General features: G+C 35.4%; 1 protein-coding gene across 5 annotated transcripts in view; it reads left to right on the forward strand.

Annotated features, from left to right (window-relative positions):
- PCDH15 (protocadherin related 15) overlaps positions 1-25,907 on the forward strand; it is a 1,084,160-nt gene that overhangs the window by 667,779 nt on the left and 390,474 nt on the right. For all 5 annotated transcript variants that reach the window (XM_069567843.1, XM_069567842.1, XM_069567840.1 and 2 more), the window contains exons 11-13: positions 5,708-5,914; positions 15,212-15,346; positions 17,032-17,181. In XM_069567843.1, coding sequence (XP_069423944.1) covers positions 5,708-5,914; positions 15,212-15,346; positions 17,032-17,181 — 492 coding nt within the window. The remainder of the gene's footprint in view (positions 1-5,707; positions 5,915-15,211; positions 15,347-17,031; positions 17,182-25,907) is intronic.

The following is a 25,907-nucleotide window of genomic DNA, read 5'->3' on the forward strand; positions in this document are numbered from 1 at the left end:
GAAAGCCTCTTTCTGAGAAGTCCTTGCCATATCTCCCCACGACACAGCCCTTCACACACAGAAACTACCTTAACCCTCCTACATGGTAATCCACAAGTAACTTTTTTCATAGTTTTTGGTTGCTGTATAAGAAATGAAACTAAAAAGTTATATCTAAAAACTTGAAAGCTAAACAATTTTTCTCACTAGTTTTTTGTCTTTCTTTTTTCCCCTAAAGAAGGGACTAGTACATAGAAGAAACTCTCACACATTACTTTCTAGATTCTGAGAAATAACCCACACAGATATAGATTTTTTGATATTGATGATTTTTTAAAATTCAAATTTTCCAGATGGTCTATTCCAGTCAGCCACATCACAGAAACACCTTAGGAGAGGTATCTCCAAGTGGAAAGAATAGTCTGTGGAAATGAAATCAGAATCCAGCCTAGACTTTCACTGAATGGCGAAGTGTAATACAGGGAAAAATAAGGGGAAGACAGCATGAGTTAGAAGCACTCCAGAAAAATGTTACTACACAATGATGATCATAATTTTGTCACTGCCTGGCCTTGCTATTTATGGCCAAGATGATTCTCATGTTCAACTATCAGCCAAATAGTCTGATATATTTGTGCTTAGTGGGAGTTTTCTGAATCTGATCTTCCCAAGAGCAACTGGATTTTCTTCTTTAAATCATTCAAAATTGCTTTAGTCATTCCAGTGTCAGTTTATATCTCAAAATCTAAGCAAATAGAAGGATTTTTATTACTGAAAATTATACAGAAGCTCCATGAATTCATGTTTTCATTGTGATAAATTATAAACACAGTGGGCAAATTCTCACATCAAAGGAAGTGGAAATATACTTCACTTTAAAAATATTTTCTAGATGGAAAATGTGTGAATATGATTTTGTTGTTATACTATAAACCCCTCGAGAGTGTGTTATTCACAGTCTTCCTGGTAAAGATCTTTTCTTTTTTGTCAAATAGGAAATGTATTTATTTCCAAACAAGAATGCACTCCTTTACTATATTTGTGACATTACAAACAAATCAATCATATAATATACAAAACAACACTGTGTGTTTTATCTGATAAAATATTTCACAGTTTTTTTAGTACTCAAATATTTTTAATAATTGTTATAAATAGGCTCTTTTTATGTAATACAGTATTCTTTATTTCAATTCTGTAATTTTTAGAGTAGTGAAGTCTAAATAAAAGTAATTTCTTAGGTTTTAAAGCAATGTAATTTTATAAGAAAGGCCAAGAAGCAATAGTATACGCTTGTTTTAAACTATTAATTAGTTGGCAATATTAATATGATCTTTGATCTGAGGGCTTCTCAGGTGGTACTAGTGGTAAAGAGTCCCCCTGCCAATGAGGAGACATAAGAGATACGGGTTCAATTCTTGGGTCAGGAAGATCCCCTGGAGGAGGTCATGACAACATACTCCAGTATTCTTACCTGGAGAATCCCACAAACAGAGAAGCCTGGCACACTATAGTCCATAGGGTTGCAGAGTCAGACAGAATGAAAGCAACTTAGCATGCATGCATACTAGAGATCATGGAATCTTACCTTGCTTGCCACCAACCAGCAGGGAAAATAGCTATCTTCATTTTCAGTCCTCTGGTTCAGGGAGCTAGGAGGTTATCAATGTTTGCTTGTTTTGATAATGAAAATTAGGTAGTTTGTATGTCTTAATGGTTTGCCCTTCAAAGTAACTAAATAGTATATTTTTTATACTTCTGTTTTGGCTTTAGTTTTACTTTGGTTTCATTCCTGAAAATGAGACTCATGCCCAGAAATTCGCCAAGTAAAACCTAGCTTTTAAACATAATGTTTAACTTGTAACTATAGGCTTTGTAGATATAAATAAGTTTATCTTATGGGATTAGGTGATTTTTTAAATACTACTGTGACCTGCTTTTTCATGCTTCTCATCTCATTCACTAGCAACTACAGAGGAGCAGACTATGTCAGACTTTTTAGAATTCCTATTTTTATTACACAGAAGAAGAGATGATTGGATGAAAGGTTTCATGTATGAGCCCTCTAAAGAGAAAAGCATAATAATATTAAATTAACTGGCATAGTTTAACTGTAATTCTACCTGGAGTATCTATTAACTTTCTCTCCTTCCATTAGTCTTACATTTGGATATTCATTTACATTCTGCAAATTAAGATAATCATGCACCAATTCAGTTCAGTTCAGTCCAGTTGCTCAGTCGTGTCCAACTCTTTGCGACCCCATGAATCGCAGCACGCCAGGCCTCCCTGTCCATCACCAACTCCCGGAGTTCACTCAGACTCAAGTCCATCAAGTCCATGATGCCATCCAGCCATCTCATCCTCTGTCGTCCCCTTCTCCTCCTGCCCCCAATCCCTCCCAGCATCAAAGTCTTTTCCAACGAGTCAACGCTTCACATGAGGTGGCCAAAGTACTGGATTTCAGCTTCATCATTCCTTCCAAAGAAATCCCAGGACTGAACTCCTTTAGAATGGACTGGTTGGATCTCCTTGCAGTCCAAAGGACTCTCAACAGTCTTCTCCAACACCACAGTTCAGAAGCATCAATTCTTTAGTGCTCAGCTTTCTTCATCATCCAACTCTCACATCCATACATGACTACTGGAAAAACCATAGCCTTGACCTTTGTTGGCAAAGTAATATCTCTGCTTTTGAATATGCTATCTAGGTTGGTCATAACTTTCCTTCCAAGGAGTAAGCATCTTTTATAGCTTCTCATAAATCAGGAGACCTGAGTCTGGGCCCTACTCTGTATGGGACTTAGATGTGGTGTGGCCTTTAACATAAAACTAACCTTTTGGTTTTTTCATCAACATGAAAGTATATATTTTCACATTTAGAGGGGCAAAATAATATAGAGATTAAGAATGTGGACTTTGGAGACAGCAACCTAGTTGGCACATCTGAAATACCCCAAAGAGGGCAAAATATATAGTAGAAATCCAAAAATAGTAGTCATATTAACAGCAAACTAAACTTAGAGAAATAACAGAAACAGCCTTTACACGTTGTTTTTAAAGATATGGAGAAATCAATTGTCTCCATAGATCTAATTTAGTTATTTTCCTCTTTTTGTTGGATCATTTTGTTTCCATTATGCAAATAATAGATGTTTTCCTGCCTTCACAGCTGGCAGTAAAAATTAGCAGCATATGAGTTGAATGTAAAGTAAAATTTTTCATTATTATATAGTTTGCTTTTTGTTTTCCCCTCACCATCCATAAATTGTGTATGTGTATTAGAAAAAGGGGGAAAATTATAAATGTGTTACTTTTCATAGCATTACTAGTGTGTCCAGGATATAACATAATGACTTTCAGAACAATTAGAAACACAATAAAAGGAGAGAGAAAACGTCTTGTTCCAAATGACTTGTGCCTATAAACTGTTCCTGCTTCTTCAATCAGATAAAGGTCATTGAGTTGGAACCCCATATGGACCAATTAGTTTCCTACAGTGAAAGGTGATATTTTCTAGTCAGGGACTGTACCTTTTACCCCGGTCAGCTGTGTCCAGAAAGCCTGCTCTAAGTCACAGGGGGAATTTCTAGAATATCCAAGTCTCAGAACAAATTAATCACAACAGCTGGATACAGAAAGAACTTATCTAGGCTGGTGGTGTCAGGAACACATATGGTTATGAGAGAAGGATACAATGTTACATAAAAGGTTGCACATTATTTCCAGTACTATTGTCTTTAATGCAGAGCAGGGGCTTATAAACATTTTATGCACAGAAACATTCTGGCAATCTGCTCTCAGATGAAAATTCAAAATCAGAAAATAAATTGCATAACATTATAAAGGAAATCTAATATATTGAAATAGTTATGAAAATGGTAACAAACAAAGAAAAGTAGTTTTTCTTCTAAATCTATTCTTTATATAAGATTAACAATGGGTTTATTAATTATCATAATTTCATTGTTATAATTAGCATACATGTATTTAAAATATCTAATAATAATGTGAAGTGACTTTTCCTGGTGCAAACTTACTGATACTACCAAGCATCTCTGTGATTTGTCACCTGCCCTCCAATGAATACAATTGGTAAATTACAAGAGAAAAAAGAGAAAATTAACTTCTAGAGGCTCAGTGGTGAAGATAAGGGAGATGTTGAGGACAGGGAAGCCTGGCGTGAGGAAGTCCATGGAGTTGCAAAGAGGACATGACTGAGCGACTGAACAAAGACAAAATGAGACCTGATATTAAATAGAGATATGTATCAAACTGCTTATAAACGTTCATGGCCAAATGCCACTGTATTCCATAGGAAAGCACTATAGGATTTAAAAGAAAAGATTTAACTTCAACTCTTACATGGTTTCAAGATACAACTACTGCAAAAATGGAGGAAACATATCAATAAAAATTATAACAGAATTTGAATCTATTTTGAAAAATATATATAACACATCTCTTGGTATATGTATGCAACTAAATTATGTCAATGATTACTTCTGAGGTTTTGAGAAGATTTTAAAGAAGTCAGTTGTGATAAAATCTTCCCTTATAAAATATCCGGATAGACATATAGTAAGATGCTTAAAAACAAACAAATAAAACAGGATGTCAAGAGCTGATGTTAAAGGTTGGTGTTCACCCATTTATAACATGTGTGTGGAGATTACCTAGTAAAATTTATTGGAAACAAATTGTCATCAATTTCTTAATAGCTGAAAAAGTTAAAAAAAAAAAGTTCCCAATTCAGGAACATTTATTTTACCTGAATAGCATATTTATGGTTAACTAATATTTAAATTTCTACTGCTACTAAAAATAAATATTGTATTTAAATTGTCTATGTCCTGTATAAGGGTTTTTTGAAGACTTTCCATGGGCAACAAATGTAGACTTCATCTGTTAAATTTATGCAGAATTTTGAATTATTTGAGGATTTAATTATTAGTGAGGAATAAGACATGAAAAAGACAAAAATAAAAACAACAGGTTTTCTGAGTTATGAATCTTTTTCTCTGTCTTTTACTTAAATATTTTATCAGCAATTCAGTCAAATGTGTTTACTTCGTGATTTTCTACCTATTTCAGTTCAGTTCAATTCAGTCGCTCAGTCATGTCTGACTCTTTGCGACCCCATGAATCACAGCACGCCAGGCCTCCCTGTCCATCACCAACTCCCGGAGTCTACCCAAACCTATGTCCATTGAGTTGGTGATGCCATCCAGCCATCTCATCCTCTTTTGCCCCTTTTTCCTCCTGCCCCCAATCCTTCCCAGCATTAGGGTTTTTTTTCCAGTGAGTCAACTCTTTGCATGAGGTGGTCAAAGTATTGGATTTCAGCTTCAACATCAGTCCTTCCAATGAACACCCAGGACTGATCTCCTTTAGCATGGACTGATTGGATCTTCTAACTATTTAAGCACTGTTATTTCTCCTAGTAATGTGCAATCACAGATAATGAAAGTTCATTGCAGTCATTTCTTTTTTCTTTTTTTGAAATATACACTGGGTTGGAGGACAGGAATGCAAAAACGGATGAAGCCTCTCTGGACTTCCATCTCCTTGTGTTTTCCAATGGTTCTTTTACTGTAAAGCGGTTCTTTCTGTAAAGATACCAGTTGAAAACATAATCCTTATATATATAGTATGAAAAATGGCACTTTAAAAGGATTCCATAACATTCAATCTTTTAATCTTTTTTCTTTTTTTTTACTTTGTTTTAGGCTGAACAGGACAATGGTCATCCTCTTCCCGCTTTTGCCAGTCTACATATTGAAATACTGGATGAAAACAATCAGAGCCCATATTTCACAATGCCTAGTTATCAAGGCTATATTCTGGAATCTGCTCCAGTGGGAGCAACTATTTCTGACAGTCTGAATTTGACCACCCCTCTAAGAATTGTAGCTCTGGACAAGGATATAGAAGATGTAAGTTAAATATGATTTTTGCTCTTATTTTGTTAACGGATCTCTTGGTATATGTATGCCAGTAGGAGGTATAATAAAGATATAATTGCATGAGTTATAGAATAGATAAAAAAGTCAGCATAAATGAAAATCTTAGTGTTTTAACTCAGTTCCCTATCAAGTTTATGATAAAAGAAAATACTGTTTGACTCAGCAACTGTTCTTTTTCAGTTTACAGATATTCAGTAGAAAGAAGGAAATTAATGTTTCACTTGACGTTTGCTAAAGTACCAGAACAATCTTTTCAATTAACATGTGTTGAAAACTACATTATTACTGATAGGGAAAAAATAATGGCATTATACAATAAGAATAAAAATCATGAAAGCAGCTCTGGGATGCAATTTGGGAGACTTTTCTGAGATTTATGCTACTAAAGAAAACACTTTTGGGGGCAGCTGACTGCCTCACACTTCTGCCAGTAACTGTTGTGATGCTAACACTCTTCCACTCCCTGCATGATTGTCCGCTGTTTTTCTGGTACTGACACTTGCTAAAGCCGTGGGAAATTGTCCAAACTGAACAGATCAGAGTATTTTACCTCCTTCGCTACAGCGACTGCTACAAAGAATGGACAGAAAATCTTTACCAGTCCAATCTAAGTCCAACCAGAGGTAGAAAGGGGAAAAAAAAAAGAGGAATTGGAAGGCTGTGGCATCGTGTATTAAAGTGAGAATCTGTACTCTTTGTAGCCCAGTTTGCTGACATCATGGAGAAATCTCATTGTCAGTGGGAGAGAATGAAGTCTGACAGAGACGCACAGAGAGGAGTCCTTCCTGAGTCCCCATTCTTTAGGTTACAACGTCCCCAGATTTATACTAATTCTTAAAGATTTTCAGTTTATTCTCTAACCTACCACATTATTACCCAACGTATCTTTTCTTAACATACATTTCTGTCACTTGCAACTTAAAAAATTCCAACTTAGCAATTTCTCCCATCAATAGCATCTAATAAAACTTTGTGATGGTGGAAATATTTTGTAGCTATGCTGCCCACCACAGTAGCCACTAACCCTGTGTTGCTATGGAGCTCTGGAAATGTAACTAGACTGAAAGTGAAGTCGCTCAAGTCTTTCCGACTCTTAGCAACCCCATGGACTGCAGCCTACCAGGCTCCTTCATCCATGGGGTTTTCCAGGCAAGAGTACTGGAGTGGGGTGTCATTGCCTGGACTATTTGGGCACAAATTGCTTTTCCATTTCCTGCCCTCCTGGAAACCAACAAGATGGTAGGACAGATAAGTGTGGGCTAAAATTTTCCAGAAGAACAGTGTATAGTGGGGAGAAAAGGAAAAATTGAAACAAGAAGTATTCTGGAATTGGAGGATGATAAACAGGCTACTAAGACCAGAGAATGAAGTAAGTTGTTGGGAATTCTGGCCATATTTCTCATTTAGGTCCATCCTCTTCAGTCCACAGAATATTAAACGTAGTTTAATCCCACTTCCTATACTATGTGAAATGTTCTGTTAAAGTCCCTTCTTCAGGAATGATTTTCCACTTCATTGTGCCACTCCAGCTTGAAACATAGGAGCTGTATTTGGTTTCTATTTACTTGAGACAAAATACTAAATGAATAAAATATTAGATGAAAAGATTTTACTTCTAGAGTGAATTCCTTTACTTTTTAGCAGCAAATATATCACCTTATGGGCTTCCCTGGTAACTCATCTGGTGAAAAATCCGCCTGCAATGCAGAGGACCCTGGTTCGATTCCTGGGTCAGGAAGATCTGCTAGAGAAGGGATAGGCTATCCACTTCAGTATTCCTAGGCTTCCTAGGTGGTTCAGATGGTAAAGAATCTGCCTGCAATGCAGGAGACAGGGGTTTGATCCCTAGGTTGGGAAGATCCCGTGGAGAAGGGAACAATTACCCTTCCAGTACTCTGGCTTGGAGAATTCCATGGAGAGTCAGACACGACTGAGTGACTTTCACTTTCACTTTGAGACAATTAAGAAATCTTTAAAATCTTCCTGTTTCGTCCTCTGAATATTTTCTGACTCTCTTTTCTCTCCACTCTTACAGCCTATTTGTCTTTTATTAAAATTGCCTCCTCATCTTCTAATTTTTTTATTCTTACTCAGATCCATCTTTCACTCAGCTACTACAGTTATTTATTCAAAGTTCAAATCTGACTATATCAGACCTCTGTGTAGTATGCTTTCATGACTTCACTGCATGAAATTCTTTGCAGAAGAAATTTCAAGCTCATGTGCATGGCTTTCTCTTACTTGATATCTGAACATTTTCTAAAACGTCCTGCTTTCATCTATTTACATTTAGCAAATATTTACAGTTTCTTTTACTTATTTATTTTTAAACTTTTCATTCATTTTTGGCTGCACTGGATCTTACTTATTGCCCATGGGCTTTCTCTAGTTGCAGTGAGCAAGGGCTAGTCTTTAGTTGTGGTACATGAACCTCTCATTAAGGTGGGTTATCTTGTTGTGGGGCACAGACTCTTAGGCATGTGGGCTTCAGTAGTTGCAACACGCAGGCTCAGAAATTGAGGCAGAAGGGCACGATCTTTAGTTGTGGAACACAGGTTTAGTTGTGGCACACCGGTTTAGTTGCCTCCTCACATGTGGGATCTTGCTGCACTAGGGATCAAACTTGTGTCTTCTGCATTAGCAGGTGGATTCTTAACCACTGGACCACCGGGGAAGTACTGCTTGTAGTTTCTTGAGTTACACCAAACTGCTGTGTATCTACAGCAGGCAATGGCACCCCACTCCAGTACTCTTGCCTGGAAAATCCCATGGGCCGAGGAGCCTGGTAGGCTGCAGTCCATGGGGTTGTGAAGAGTCGGACACGACTGAGCGACTTCCCTTTCACTCTCATGCACTGGAGAAGGAAATGGCAGCCCACTCCAGTGTTCTTGCCTGGTGAATCCCAGGGACAGGGGAGCCTGGTAGGTTACTGTCTATGGGGTCTCACAGAGTCGGACACGACTGAAGCGACTTAGCAGCAGCAGCAGCTGTGTATCTAATTACCTTTTGTTTGTTACTTTTTCTTTTTTGAATCTTTCATCTTCCATTACACAACTTAGTTTGGATAACTTATGCTCAGTGTTTGAAATTTAGCTCAGACATTGTCTCATTTGGGACTTCCCAGGTAGCACTAGTGGTAAAGACCCTGCCTGCCAGTGCAGGAAACTTAAGAGATGTGGGTTTGCCCCCTAGGTTGGGAAGATTCCCTGGAGGAGGGCATTGCAATCCACTCCAGTATCCTTGCCTGGAGAGTCCCATGGACAGAAAAAAGCCTGGTGGGCTACAGTCCATAGGGTCACCAAGAGTCAGACATGACGGAAGCAACTTAGCATGCACACATTGTCTCACTTAAGAATCTTTTCTAGATTATGATTCTCTGTTGAGTTGCATATCTCTTTCTGGTGAATTTCTCTGAAGTTCTGTTTACATCATTGCATGTGTCTTTTTCCATCATTGAATTTAAATCCATTGAGGATAGATCCTAAATCTTAATAACTTTTGTATCCTAAAGATCTTACACTGTTCCCAGAACTTAGTATGTTCTAGCAATTGTTTAGTGAACTAGTAAGTCCAAGCATGAGTAAAGGAATGAGAATATCTTGATATATGTATCAACAATTCTACTGATGTTGAATCAACTGTTTCAGAGCATGGCCCATTCCATGGTTAGACAACTAATTCCTAGAAAGCTCTTTATCACATTAAGTTGAAACCAGCATTCTTGTAACTAAGCCATTATTCTTTATATCTTCCATTAGCCAATATAGAGTATAAATCTATAGACTAGTCACTGATATGTTTGAAGATGAATTTATGTGCTTCTGAATCAGAGTTTTCCCTCAAGCCAAGTTTTCTTTGTTTCTCAAAAGTAAAATACATTTGTTGTTAGGCTATTTTAAGATCTATATTAACAAAAGAAAACTTAAAGGCCTTTTTAGTTTGCAGGCAAGAATTTTACTACATGATAAATTCTAGCAGTTTTTGAATGTCAATATTCATGAATTTAATCAGCATAGGGATAAAGGAGTTAAGAATAAAAACAAAGACACATCACCTCATATAGGTATTACCAAAAAGAAAGAAGATAAAGCATCAGGCATGAAGAGAAGTGGCCGTTGCAGGAGTTGGTTTTCTTGAGCACAGCTATGCCACAGGCTAGATGCCAAGAAGGAAACAGACTTAGGTCTGTTTGTCCAAAAATTAAGTTGTTTTATCTGTTCAATTCATTAGAAAATAAGACAAAATTTTAGGAACTAGTAGCAGAGATTGGTGATTTGTAGTGTTATTAGCATGTAGATGTTGAGTCAGAAGGAATCTTGCTGCTACTGCTAAGTCACTTCAGTCGTGTTAGACTCTGTGCGACCCCATAGACGGCAGCCCACCAGGGTCCCCCATCCATGGGATTCTCCAGGCAAGAACACTGGAGTGAGTTGCCATTTCCTTCTCCAATGCATGAAAGTGAAAAGTGAAAGTGAAGTCGCTCAGTCGTGTCCAACTCTTAGCGACCCCATGGACTGCGGCCCACCAGTCTCCGTCCATGGGATTTTCCAGGCAAGAGTACTGGAGTGGGGTGCCATCGCCTTCTCCGAAGGAATTTCAAGTCACATGAAAAGTGTAAAACATGTAGACAACAATATTTGTGCTAATGTTCCTTCTTATAGATATATAGATATCAACATACACATATATGTATGAAATCTATGTATGTATGTAATATACATATGAATTACATTTATGATTTTTTTAACCATTCTTACCTCATAGTTTTATAATAGTCCAGAATATACATAAAGCAAGTACTGCACAAGAGGCATGTCTGGAACCACCAGATTTTCTTTGACAGAACCACTAAAATTGCTTATTGAATTCTAGGTATTAAAAAAAAAGAATAATAATCAATAGAGGTTATGCTTTAGCTTTCAGAAAAGCAGTGATCCATTTATAATTCCAAATCAATTTTCATCCCTATATAGTGCTACTGTTTCAAAATAAAGGTATCCTTGAAATTTAATACATTATACTTTCAATGGTATAATGTACATATATAGTTTATAAATATTGCTATACTATCATACATATGTTATGATGTATCAAAACATTAGGGAAAAATACACCTTCAAAAAAGGTTTTAGTTTAAATGAACTGGAAAATGGGTTTTGTTTGTTTGTTTGGAGGTTTGTCGGCTTTTTACTAGTTATACTTGTTTGTCGTACATATATCTGTGGCCATTTACATTTACAGTTTTTCGTTTAATGTTTAATTTGCATATAGGTTCTGCCGGGTGGTGTTCCTGTAGGTACTAGTTGTTAATTTTGTGGTTTTTTTGTTGTTGTTGTTAATTGCCGTGATTCACTTCCTTGTTCTTTTTTGTCCTACTAAAATAAAACTAGAGAATTGCTTATCATTTATTAAAATTATTAAGATATATACGCAATCTAAACTTATTTACATATTATTGGTAATAGTGGTAGGAAATTGTGTAGAATTCAAACTGCATGTAAACTCAAAGATTATGTAATTATTTTTTTAAATTCATGAACCATTAATAATTCATCATATTCTTTCAAAGATCCTAATGTGAGGGTTGAACCCTTTAAACAAGGTACTTCTGAAAACTACTGTCAACCTATTCAAGTTGACAGATGAGATTAATTTTTTTGTCATTTTCTTGCTATGCTTTATAATTGTTATGTATGCACATAAGTATGCAGTTATATATATGTATATATTTATATATATGTAAATATATATCTCTGTGTTGTGTGTGCATATATATGAGGATACATATTATCTTGTGTGTGCATGAATTTGTTATATCATATTTTGAGTCTCATTGGAAACCGAAAATTGGTTTTAAATCCAATAGACTCTCATATTTGAATATATTTCTTCTTGTGGTAGGATTTTTAAATTTTACATTTATGTGTTAGTTTACCTTTGTGTTTGTGTATGTGCTTACTTTTGCATTAATTCTATTTGTGCTGTGAATAAATATTGGAGTTTATTTTGTCCTCCCAGAAAATAATACACAAATCAACAAACTAATATATTGTGCTTTTGGTGTCTACGGAATGTATACTTTAGAGTAAACTAATATTACTGTTCACTGGGAAAAAGTTGTTGTAATAATCAGCCTTATGTGAATATTATGATCTAGAAAACTAATATTTACTTTAAATAAATTAATCGAGATATGGACTACATAAAACCTACACTGTCCCTATCGGAATAATAAAGCAGAGTATTCTCTTCCATTTACATTCATTGCACACCACACCTGAAACTAGGGTTATCATTACAAATGAATCTAAGGTGTTAAACTTTGAGAGACACTGGATGATTGTCAGCTAAAGGCTCATTTACCCATAGCATCTATGCATGCTTCATACATATATAGGTTTTAAAAGGTTACTGTTTTGAATATTAATTAGCTTCAAAAGTTACATTTTAACCAAAAATTCACTGTGCAAGGCAGATTGGAATAAGCTGTACCATGCCATGTACAATGTTAACATTATGCATTATGCTATATGCATATTTTTACATAAAACTGTAGTTCTGGGAAATGATATTTTAGTATTCTAGCTAGTTATTATAAAAGCACTTGAAATAGAGACAATTAAATTATCAAAAATTATTTAGTATTTCTTATTATCAAATATGAGAGAGCCTGTTTATGAAGTCCTGGTGTGTATGTTATCTTCAAATGGGAAGCACTTGATGATGAAAATCTTGTTGCTTTCATAAATACATGAAATAGTGTGGTTTGTGACACAATCATACCACAGTCACACATACATGCACTAGTTTGCAACCCAGCACTCATTACAGTATTGCATGATCACAGCACCTGACATAAAAATTGCTTAAAATGTGGCGAGTATGTGAATGAATATATCTAACAAATTTACTAACAGAGGTTACAGTTGAAAGGAAGAAGAGACAGTGAGAGAGGGTTAGTTATAAAGGAAATAAAGAATGACTGATGGGTTTGAATGAACAAAAAGAAGTAAACATTTGGCGAGCAAATCATGTAGCAAAACTTGCCCTACTTAGATTATTTACAGTGTAAATATATGAGTTAAAGAAGCTATATTTGTAGGTGTCATTGTTGGTACAGTCAGAGAACAGAAAAAAACTGTGTGAATTTAAAAGTCTAGTGACTTTACCTTGACAGGTAAACACTAAAAAAGAGCAGTTATTTGTATTTATTGTTTTCCTTTCACTGAAAATGCATGCTAACTAAAATTTGTGATCATTTAAAAATAATTGAATTTATTACAATTGGCTCTAAAATATAATAAGAATCCCCAAAATGTGGTTTAAAGTATGTTTAATATGCATTTTACAAATTACCTTTTAAAATAATTTTTTTTAATTTTTATTTCTGCTTTATTTTACCTTACAATACTGTATTGGTTTTGCCATACATTGACATGAATCCACCACGGGTGTACATGCGATCCCAAACATGAACCCCCCTCCCACCTCCCCCCCCACAACATCCTTCTGGGTCATCCCCGTGCACCAGCCCCAAGCATGCTGTATCCTGCATCGGACATAGACTGGTGATTCAATTCTTACGTGATAGTATACATGTTTCAATGCCATTCTCCGAAATAATCCCACCCCCTCCCTCTCCATAGGCAAAACACTCTCCGACATAAATCACAGCAGGATCCTCTATGATCCACCTCCCAGAATTCTGGAAATAAAATAATTTTAAATAACATATTTGATTTAACCAAATACTCCAGCCATGCTTCCTATCCATGCTGAGCTGCTGAGATTATGACACTGAAATGAAAACAACTGAAGTGTCCCCTAGAATATAATGTCAGTGCAATGCCTCTTTTTCCAACTGTTAACAACTTTGATTATTTTATAATAAATGGATTAATGGAAAATTATTTTCTATAGCATTGTTTTAATATTCCAAGATAAACATAGCACAGTGACCTCATGTCAAAATTGTGGACAAGAAAGCTGCCATGATATGGCTAAGTAATATCTCCTAATGAGGTACTATAAACACATAACATGTCAGGTTCAAATGAAACTATTCACTCCAAGGTTACTTGAAATATAAACATATTGAAACTTTAGGTAGATATAAAGTGTCTGTGGGTCAAGTTATGCACACCTTTTAATATAGCAGCATGCATTTCAACTTTCTCACTTCTACATAGAAATTTTTTTTAATGGGAGTTTCTAATTTTTTTTAATCAACAATATGTTTAACAATTCCGGACTGTCTACTCTGCCCTCAGCCTTTGATGTTATCTGATAGAAAAGTAACCTGTGATTTTAAATCACCGTTCATCCCATAATATTTTTAAAGCTGCCATAATTTGTGAAACACATTACCTCCTTGCTTGTTCTTATTTTTTATAGCCTTCCTGATAGTCCACATCCTCTCAATAACCCCCTTTTGTTCACTGCACCTTCCTTTCTTTTCCACTGTGCAGATACCAATCCAAGCCTTCCCATTTTATGTCTTCGTTCTTCCTCTGAATTGCAGATATTAATACGTTATCTTTCAGAGATGGCAGTAAGATTGAGAAGGATTTCCACTGCCTAGTTAATTACCTGTGTTTTGAACTTTTGCAATCACTTTCATTTTATGTATATGTCATTTTTTATTAAACCTTTTTATCAGACATGTGTCAATTCAAATATTTGAATTTAATCATCAGAAATATTTTAATCAGAATAAATATTATGTTTCCCTCTGGAGAATATTTACATTAAAATAAGAAAGAACAAGCATAATATTTACAATGAATTATACATAACCAATTTTATTTCTAATTTACATTAAACATGAGAAAAGAACAATAATATGCATGTGTGCAGTTTATTTCTGCAAAGGAAGTAATTGCAAAATTCTACGGCTAAAATTCTGGGCTTCAGCTTCCTTTTCTTGCATTTATTTCTTATTTCTCAAGGCCAATGAAGTTCTGGAAAATATTGATATGAAATAATCAGTAAGAATGTATTCAATTAGACTGTTTTATGTCATTATTTTTGCTTTCATTCACATTAATTATGCCAGTACTTATTTAAGTATTTTCCACAAAGGAGTAATTATCTTTGGGTAGTTTTACTCAACTCAACAATCTCTAGTTGAAGCTCTCTTTTCTTTAGAAAATTCTTAATGCAGTTATACTTGTAATAAATTTGAAAAATGAATTTCCAGGTAATGAGCTAATAACTATATTGTTTATCAACATTTTAAATAATGGCTTTTTTTTTTTTCTGTTTAAGATGAAAGACCCAGAGCTTCACCTTTTTTTGAATGATTACACTTCAGTCTTCACTGTCACACAGACTGGAATCACTCGCTACCTCACCTTACTTCAACCGGTGGACAGGGAAGAGCAGCAGACTTACGCCTTCTTGGTAAAGAGATTTCATATATATATATAGAGAGAGATACATATATATATACACATAAATGTATATGTATGCAAGAGAAAGAGATGCTTGTTTAAAACTGAAAAGGCCAATGATTGGAAAAGAAAAACGCAATGTTTTCAATTAATAACAGAGAATATGAGTAATAAAATTTTCCTCAAAAGTATTTCTTTTTTCTCAGTTTATATAGCTTTATTACTATCCCTTCCAATGGAAGAAAGCAAGACAGGAAAAAAGACACAGCTGTGTATAATGGACTTTTGGACTCAGAGGGAGAGGGAGAGGGTGGGATGATTTGGGAGAAGGGCATTCTAACATGTATACTATCATGTAAGAATTGAATCGCCAGTCTATGTCTGACGCAGGGTGCAGCATGCTTGGGGCTGGTGCATGGGGATGACCCAGAGAGATGTTGTGGGGAGGCAGGTGGGAGGGGGGTTCATGTTTGGGAACGCATGTAAGAATTAAAGATTTTAAAATTTAAAAAAAAAAAAAATGGGAGTCTCACTCTCCACCATCCACTCACGCTTGACTTAAATTGAGGTATTATAAAGTAGAATCAACAAAGTAAACATTATTTTCTAACATTTGTTTACATATTTATTGTTATTGCATTTTTAGGTTTGTCTTAGGGTTAGGCCAGTGGTTCTCACTAGAGATGATCCCTGCTCCCACCACCCTGCCTAGGACCATTTTGCAATTTCTGGAGACATTTTTGGTTACTCTTTTGAAAAGGTGCTACCGGCATCTGGGGTAGACACTGACAATACTGAGAGACATAATACACAGGACAGCCCCCCACAAGAAGAATTCTTAGGTTAGATTAACCTAGAGGAGAAAGAGAAAGAAACAGAGAAAGATTGACAGCTGAATAGAGGTTAAAAGGGAGTTCTATTTATCATCCAAATTTCTGAGCTAGATTTTATTCAAATATAGGAAAAAATGAGCTGATAGAAAAATATAGGAAATGAAATTTATGTAAGAATTTTGTTTATTTGTTTTTTCTGGAGAAACTTATACAGCAGACTCAGAGCTTCCAGAAGACCTAAAATCTACAGTTAAAACTTGGATACAGAGTAGTTTTAAGAAGTCATTCAGGACCACAATGGTATTATTAGAGCACTGACTTTTTGTGAGACTTTCTTTAAAAGTAAATAATATAATTAAAATGTCACTCTTAATGAATGCCAATGGGTCCTTTAAAATTTGCAATTTTTGTGAATTATTAGACAATAATATTACAAGTTTAGGACACCTACTTTCTTGATTATATAAGCATGTTGCTGTAAAAGCAACTATTGCATTGTATACAAAATATGTAAGAGCATTTCCCTATTCATTTTTTAAGGTTAAATAGTTAACTCCTAAGAATTAGCAATGTTGGCCCATTTCAAGCCTCTAGAACATTTTATATATCAGGTTATTGAAAGTATGACTGGAATTTAATATATAAAAATCAAGCAGAATCCTCCATAGTTGCTTCCTAGCACATTAAAGCACTTTGATTTTATGTCCTATTATAGTTTTATTACTTCCTTCTATCAGCAAACATTTTAGCGTCCTTTTGAAACTGTAAAAAACATGAGAAACTTTTCAAATTGTAGGAGTGAATTCTGTACTCCTTATGTTTGCATGACTTCTCTGTTAAATTTATTTTTCTACCCCCAAAGATAACAGCATTTGATGGTGTTCAAGAAAGTGAGCCAGTTATTGTCACTATTCGGGTGATGGATGCAAATGACAACACTCCAACCTTCCCTGAAATATCCTATGATGTCTATGTTTATACAGATATGAATCCTGGGGACAGTGTCATACAGGTAATTACCCATATAATATGAGGATATATTTGAAACAATTATTTCCTTAGGTATTTTACAATGCATTGGTTAAAAAATTGCTTAAGAAATAAAAGTGAATTTCAGGGTTATCCTATGGCATAATTTAGCTTAAAAAGATTTACATTTATGTTTGCTTTTTCAATGAAAGTGCACCTGTATGCACTTTCAAGTAGAATTAACTAGATACACAAATAGCAATTTGACCTATTTATAGACTGATTTTTAAAATTTAACATTCTATGTTGAACATAATAAAGTGAATACAGTAATATACTGGAGTTTCAAGCATTAAACATGTAGCATAAAACTTCAAATTATTTTAAACTATTGTGAAAATGGGTTAAATCTTTGTGACCCCACGGACTGTAGCCTGCCAGGCTCCTCTGTCCATGGGGATTCTCCAGGCAAGACCACTGGAGAGGGATCTTCCCAGCCCAGGGATCGAATCCATGTCGCCCGCATTGCAGGTGGATTCTTTACCATCTGAGCCACCAGGGAAGTCCATGAATACAGCAGAGGGTAGCCTATCCCTTCTGCAGGGGATCTTTCCAACACAAGAATCCAACTGAGGTCTACCAGCTGAGCTACCAGGGAAGCCCAGATTTCCCTTAGTGGTAAATACAAATAACTATATTATTGGACAGTACTCTTAGACATTGATTACTTGGACCTAAAATGGAATAACTACAACAGGAAATAGTAAGATTCTATAATAAATGGTATCCTGAAAACACAGAAATCTGGCAAAATCTTTATCTTTGATTTGTCTCATTTTTATCATTAGCTGTACTCATTAGCTGTACTTATTACATTTTAGTGAATTACAGGTTATCTCAAATTTGTTTTTAAATATTCTGTGTATAAATTATAAAGAAGTAGTAATATTCTTCCTTGAAGATTTTTAGAACTCTGGAGAATAGTTAACTCTAGTAGTTTCCAAAGTGACTGTGTGTGTGTGTGTGTGTGTGTTAGTCGCTCAGTCATGTCCGACTCTTTGAGACTCCATGGACTGTAGCCCGCCAGGCTCCTTTGTCCATGGGATTCTCCAGGCAAGAATACTGGAGTGGGTTGCCATTTCACATCAGTAATCATCTAGGTGTCTACTGAGAAATACAGATGAGCAAGATTCACTCTAGCTTTCATGGATCTGAAGCTCCATATGTAATACTTAGGTAATCAATAAAAAAAAAAAAAAAGAAAACTCAAAAGATTTAAGTTGCCCGGTAATGTAAAGACTACTGATCTCTATTTTCCTCTACACCTGAGACTCAGACTTAATAATTTGAAATTGCTCTCAAGCCAGGAAGGTCATGATTCTATATATATTTTTAGAGTACTGTAGTGGCTCAAAATTATTACTAAAATCTATATACAATATGTTATGTCACAATATATGATACATAATATGTTTATATATAATATAATCTATTACATAATAGTATAGTATATAAAGAATACTAACAAATTAATTTATGTATCTATATATGTATTATATATTTCAGAGGAGTAAAAAAAAAAAGCAGTCCAAATGCCTTAACAATGTAACTAAGTCTTCATGGTCTGAATGCTTTCCTTCAAGCTTCATCCTTGACCTTCTATTCATATATGTATGTTTCAGTCCTACTCAACCACCACTTCCAGTTACCTGAATGTGTCTTGCTCATTCCCATTTTGTCCAATTTTTCCCTTTACCTTGATCTCTTTCCCTTCTATTTATAGCTTGATTACTTTCTTTGTTCTTTAGACTTTTTCGCTTTCTGAAGAAGCATTCCTTAGTAGTTTTCTGTAGATAATTCCTAGTAATTCTTTTTTCATCAATAAATGTTTATTGCAGGCACTCTTTTAATCATTGGGACATAGTAGTGAGCAAGAACAAGACCCTTTTACAGTGAAATGAGATAGAAAACATACAAATAATAAGTATACAAAAATGTTAATTTCAGAAATTGATCAATTTAATAGAAGGAATTAAACAGGATAATGTAATAAAGAAGATGAAGTGAGGCAAGACAGACATAGGGTAAATTTTGTATTCAAAGAAAACCCCAATAATGTAATACCAAAATAATACTGCCTCTCATATGCAAAGTTCTCGTGGAAAACACTATATGGTCACTACCTGATGACATTTCTTTTTTTTAATCCCTTGCTAACTAGCAAAACTGAGATCCTTAAGCTAATCATGTTAATTCCATTCCCTTTGACCATTGGTTTAGGAATAATAATCATATAACATAATTCTTAGTCATTAGACTTGAAGGAATATCTATTAATAGGTTCTGGGAAATTTTTTCTCTGTTTTTACAAGGGGATAAAAGGAAGAGACATTCTTCTTGTCTTTGAGCTGTTCTGTGTGCAGATGTAATGCATGGAGCTGCTACAGCCCTCTTGTCACTTTGAAGGGACTAGGTTTAAAGCCACAGCCAATATATTAGTTGAAAGAAGGAAGGAACCTGGGCTTTTAATGGTTTTGATGAGTTCTGAAATAAACAACCTTAACAGGAGCTATCTCAATATTTCTCATGTGGTGAGATATTTAGTGAAGCCATTTTGAGTTTATTATTTTTTCTCAGCCCAGAGCACCCTAATTGACTTTTTCTTCATTAATAGTTCCTGTTCTTGCAGCCAACCAAAAACATACCAGTTTGCAGCCAATATACTATGATTACAACAGCATGTCTTCATTAGTGTGAAATGTCTGGGAAGAAATAGTTAACTGTATGTCTCATGGCTTTTGTACACTATTTTCTATTAACCAAGAACACGTCTTATCTGATTTTTTATAAGGCTAACTCACTCTCATCATACAGGACCCAGCTCAAAATATCACCTCCTCAGAGAAAGCTTTCCTAATAGCTTAGTGTCGATAGCCTTCCAATATATACTATACACATACACCCCACATCACAGTTCTTATTCTATAACTTGCTTTCTCTAATTACTTTTAGAGCCACTACGGCCACCTAAAATTATCTTTTCTTCTTGTCCCCACTCCACACTAAAAACCCTATTAGTGACCATCTGTCTTGTTTGCCACTCTGACACCAGCACATACCTAGCCTTGCAGTAAATATTTATTCAAAGGATAAATTATTATCTATTTTACATGAACTAAAGTGAAAGTGAAAGTCTCTCAGTCGTGTCTGACTCTTTGCAACCCCATGAACTACACAGTCCATGGAATTCTCTAGGCTAGAATACCTGGAGCGGGTAGCCTTTCTCTTCTCCAGGGGATCTTCCCAACCCAGGGATCAAATCCAGGTCTCCCTCATTGCAGGCAGATTCTTTACCATGAACTAATTGTTAACATAATTTAGAAATGATGCAATGCCATCTCTGCTGTGTTTATTGGGTTAAGATATGCTTTCTTCAGTGATATAGAAAAGGGTAACAGTGTACACTGAGCACTGAAAATGCATGCTATGTAAATGTCTTCTTCTGTGTATACGGTAGTGGGGAAAAGGTTTCAAGTAGCCACAGTATATTTTATTTATATCTTGGAATGACACTTGTCATATTGATGAAATCTCTCTTTTTAACCCATTTTTCTTGAGGGCACAACTGAAATTTGACTATTTCTATATCCAAAAACTCTGTATCCATATAGTAGATGCCCAAACTAATGGATGCATAATAAATGTTTATTTGAGGATGAAAGAAAGGAAAATCTGTAAACAAGTAGATCTGAATGGATGGAGAGGAATAAGGATATTGGCCTTTATTTCTAGTCAGCTGATGGACCTAGTGATCTACATTTATCTTTACTGAGGCATTCTTTCATAGGGAGTAATTATGGTTTGTAGAGATAAAGGAATGACAATTACTGTCATGTTCTTATTTAATTAGATCTGATTCTCATCTCTATAATAACATAATTGGAAATAAAAGTAAGTTTATATAGAAAAACAGCCCGCAGGGAACTGGAAAGTGTAACTAAGAAAACGATAGCAATTATGTGATAGAACCGTATCTCAAAATTGTTTGCCCTGGGGGATCAAAAGCTTACTTCTGGCATTTGCAGACTACAAAAGTTAATTTCCCTTATGTATCTCTTTGAAAAACACATTTGCCCTGCCTTTAAAATTCATATTTTATATATTTCCCTTTGAAAATCTATTTGAACATAGACTAGCATGTTATAACATAGCATGTTATCTATGTTTACATGCTTTTAATTTTTAATTTGTTTAAATGCCAAAAAATGAAGCTTTTTAATTAGTATTTTTAATGTTATTCCTGGCATGCATATTAGAGCTGCTTTGTTTTATTAAATAAGATCTCTCTGGGTGACTCTACTGTGTACTGCCATATTATTTAGATAAAAATATCTCAAGGTGTAGTAAAAAGAATGGTGTGGCTATAATACATCCTCCAAGGGTCTAGAAATAAAATAGATTTCTCATTGAGAGAAAAGTTTTAAAGCAGAGTAAAATAATTCAGAACTGTGATTTGGAACCACCTTTTAAGGGTCTTTTTTTTTTTTTTTTTTTTTTACTCCATTCACCCTTCCGTAACCCTCCCATTCCTACGTAACTCAATAGAAGATTGATTAGTTTCCTCTTTGGTAATCCACCTGCAATGCAGGAGATCCCGGTTTGATTCCTGGGTCGGGAAGATTTGCTAAAGAAGGGATAGGCTACCCACTCTAGTATTCTTGGGCTTCTCTTGTGGCTCAACTGGTAAAGAATCTGCCTGCAATGTGGGAGACCTGGTTTGATCCCTGGGTTGGAAAGATCCCTTGGAGAAGGGAAAGGCTATCCACTCCAGTATTCTGGCCTAGATAATTCCATGGACTAGTCCATGGGGTCACAAAGAGTCAGACATGATTGAGCAACTTTCAGTTCACTTGGTTAGTAATCTGTTGTCCAAAAGAGGGAAAATATTGGAAATAAAAGACACAATGAGCAGTGTCCAGCAAAGAGGGCCTTGGATAACAGATTTTAAGTATTATAATCAGATCATTTTCAGCGTAGACATGAGACTGTCTTGGCCTGATATAAGTACGTAATTATTTGAGTCCACTGTCTTCTTATAAGGTAGCTATCCTTGTCTACATGCATGGATCAGTAATAAAAATGTATTATCCATGTTCTTATTTCAAATTCTCAATTATAAACTAGTTTTCTGACTTTATATCTATTATGTTTGATTACTGTAAAAAGGAACAGGGTGATTCTGACATGTATGGTTCATGAAATATGCTTACAGGAGCACTACCACAAAACAGCAGCTGCATCTTTCACAACCGGCAGTGTAATCAGATTATGAGCACATCTTATGTTTGGAGAGAAATTACCAGCATGAGGGAGTATGATTCTTTCTTTAGGTCAGGGAGTATATTTTATGTCGATAAAAAACAATTTTGTCAACCATCAATGAAATCTTCCAGGTTGATGCTAATGGATATCACACTCTCTTGTCTTAAAGTCTCATTTCACACACTGCTAGTTTTTTTGAAAAGCCAATTACTCTGTATTAGAGATACAGATGTGGATATATAAGATATAGATTTTAATTTCTGTAGTTAGCTATCCAGTCTGTACTTCAAAGATGTTATTCCTAGACTTTTACAGTTCTCGACAATCAACGGTTTGTAATCCTATCTGAGTATTTATTAGAAGTTTACCTAAGAAACTTTTAAAAATACTGATGCCTGGACTACACCCTGAGATATTTTTATCTGAATGATATTACAACACATAGCAGAGTCACTCAGAGAGATCTCATCTAATAAACTAAAGCAGCTGTAATATGCAGGCAATCTTGAGAAAAACTGCCTCAGAACTTAACAATATTTTATACCCTCTGAAAAATGGAATCTAAATTTACCTAAATGGGATCCTGTATGTAGCTGAGTCCTTTGATTCTCAACACACTTATTTTCTTTTTCTTCAGTTCTTACTTGCTTCTGTCATATTTCTTACTCTTCACTGCTTAAAAGCCCATCCTTTCCCCTCGCCTTTACCTGTGCTCAGCTAATTACTCCATTTCTTTCTATTCTATTTTACTACAATAATCTCTTCCTCTCTACTGATTTTTACCTTTGGGCTATAATCCTACCATGCCCCAGTCTATAAACAGTTTTCCCAGATAAGACTTCATTCTACTATTTTTGTTGTTTCGGCACTTAGTTCTGTCTGACTCTTTGTGACCCCTTGGACTGTAGACAGCCAGGCTCCTCTGTCCTTGGAATTCTCTAGGCAAGAACATAGGAGTGAGTTGCCGTTCTCTTCTCCAAGTGATTCTTTCTGATCCAGGGGTCAAACTTGTATCTCCTACACTGACAGGCTAGTTCTTTACCACTGAGCCACCAGAGAAGCCTGCTATAAAACTCTGAATTTCCAGCTCTAATGTGTTTAGACATTGGGATTAATTGATCAATTTAGATATTTTATTATTTATTTGTGAATAATTAATGCATAGTTATAAATCTGATCTTCACTCACATCCTACTACTAAAATTGTACAAAATCATAAATCTAATTCATCTATCTCTAATAGTATGTATTTCTAATAGTATATAAATAAAAAGTATGTATTACTCAGTACTTAACTATGTAAAACTCTTTACTCCTTCATAGAAAATTTGATTCTCATCCTAGTTCTCTGGTAACGGAGGGATTTCCTTGCCAGCTTCTTATTCAATCCTCACTCTTTCAGTATTAACATTTGCAAAAATCAATATACAGCTTTCCTCTCTTTTACCTATTCCCAAGTTTTCAGTCATTATCTCTATGAGAAGCCCAGGTACTCAAATTACCCAAATTCTTGGACAAAGCAAAGTAGACTGTTGACAGGCAGCAGAAATTTAACATATTCCAAGATAAACTGACAATATATTATCCTTCTTCCAATACAGAAACATGGACACACGTACAGACTCAAATATACATGTTGCTATTATTCAGTCACTAAGTCATGTACAGGCTTCCCTGATAGCTCAGTTGGTAAAGAATCCACCTGCAAGGCAGGAAACCCCGGTTTGATTCCTAAGTCAGGAATATCCACTGGAGAGAGGATAGGCTACCCACTCCATAATTTTGGGGGTTTCCACTGGGGCTCAGGTGGCAAAGAATCCACCTGCAATGTGGGAGACCTGGGTTCAGTCCCAGGGATGGGACAATCCCCTGGAGAAGGGAAGGGTCACTATAGTTTTCTGGCCTAGAGAATTCCATGGACTGTATAGGTCATGGGGTTGCAAAGAGTTGGACATGGCTGAGAGACTTTCACTTTCACTTTCATTCAAGTCATGTACAGTTCTTTGCAACCTGATGAACTGCAGCACGCTGGGGTTTCTTGTCCATCACTATCTCCCTGAGTTTGCTCAAACTCATTTCCATTCAGTCAGTGATGCCATCCAACTGTCTCATCCTCTGTCACTCCCTTCTCTTCCTGCCCTCAATCTTTTCTAGCATCAGGGTCTCTTCCAATGAGTCAGTTCTTGGCATTGGTTGGCCAAAGTAGTAGAGCTTCAGCTTCAGCATCAGTCCTTCCAATGAATATTCAGGGTTGCTTTCCTTTAGGATTGATTGTTTTGCTCTCCCTGAATCCCAAGGGACTCTCAAGAATATTCTCCGGCACCACAGTTCAAAAGCATCAGTTCTTCTGGCCTCAACCTTCTTTATGGTCCAACTTTCACACCCATAGATGATCTGTGGAAAAGTCATAGCTTTGACTATATGGACTTGTCATTCAAATAATATGGATCTTTGTCAGCAAAGTAATGTCTCTGCGTTTTAATATGCTGTCCATAGTTTAATAGCTTTTCTTCCAAAGAGCAAGTGTCTTTTAGTTTCATGCCTGTATGCCTACAGTAAGAAAAGTAAAATATACATAACCTGTCATCTTTGGAGGCAATTATACTTTGCAGAGCCCAATTAATCTTGGATTACACAGGCTTCAGATCAGCAACTGCAGTCACGTTTTCTTCTTCCTGTTTCACCGGCAGACATACAGATGATTCTCTGGTTTCTAAAATTGCTATTTCAAAATGTATACATCTGTCACCATTTCCTTTTCCATGCCTGTACATTGCCATATATTAGGTTGCTACAGTAGACTCTGACTGACAACCCTATTTCTGCAGATTCCCCACAACACTGATACAATGATTATTCTAAAACACAGACATGAATCAGAACAGGTTTTTTTTTTGTTTTTTTTTGTTTTTTTTTTGTAAAACTCCATGAAGATATACATTCTTTTTTTTTTTTTTTAATTTTTAGTTTTTTATTATACTACCGAAGGAAGAGCCTAATCTCCACACATGCAGTCAAGAACAGCTGTGAAATACTTCAGGTTCTTTTGTCTCACCACATGCTTCATCTCTCCGTGTAACCAACTTTAATACTATATATAGAGGTTTTGTTTTGTTTAACTCCAGCATAGGATACCCTTCCCATTCTACGCTTATTGACATCTCTCTCAAGTTTTAAAGTTTAATCCAAATTATACCCTTTCTATTCTTTTTAAACATAATTCAAATGTTATTTTTTAGATAAAGTCTTTATTTTCATAGCAAGTCAAAATTCATTGTTCTTTCCATCATACTTCCACATATCCACTGTAGCTCCAATGCATTTTATTATACCTTGCATTAAAGTTAGCTTTTACATCTCTTTCTATTCTACTGAACCATAAATTTCTTTTAGTGATCTGTAACCACCTGTGATTGGCACAAAGACTTCCACACAGAACAGGTTTAC

Source organism: Ovis canadensis, chromosome 22, assembly GCF_042477335.2.
Source record: "Ovis canadensis isolate MfBH-ARS-UI-01 breed Bighorn chromosome 22, ARS-UI_OviCan_v2, whole genome shotgun sequence".
Taxonomy (NCBI): Eukaryota; Metazoa; Chordata; class Mammalia; order Artiodactyla; family Bovidae; genus Ovis; species Ovis canadensis.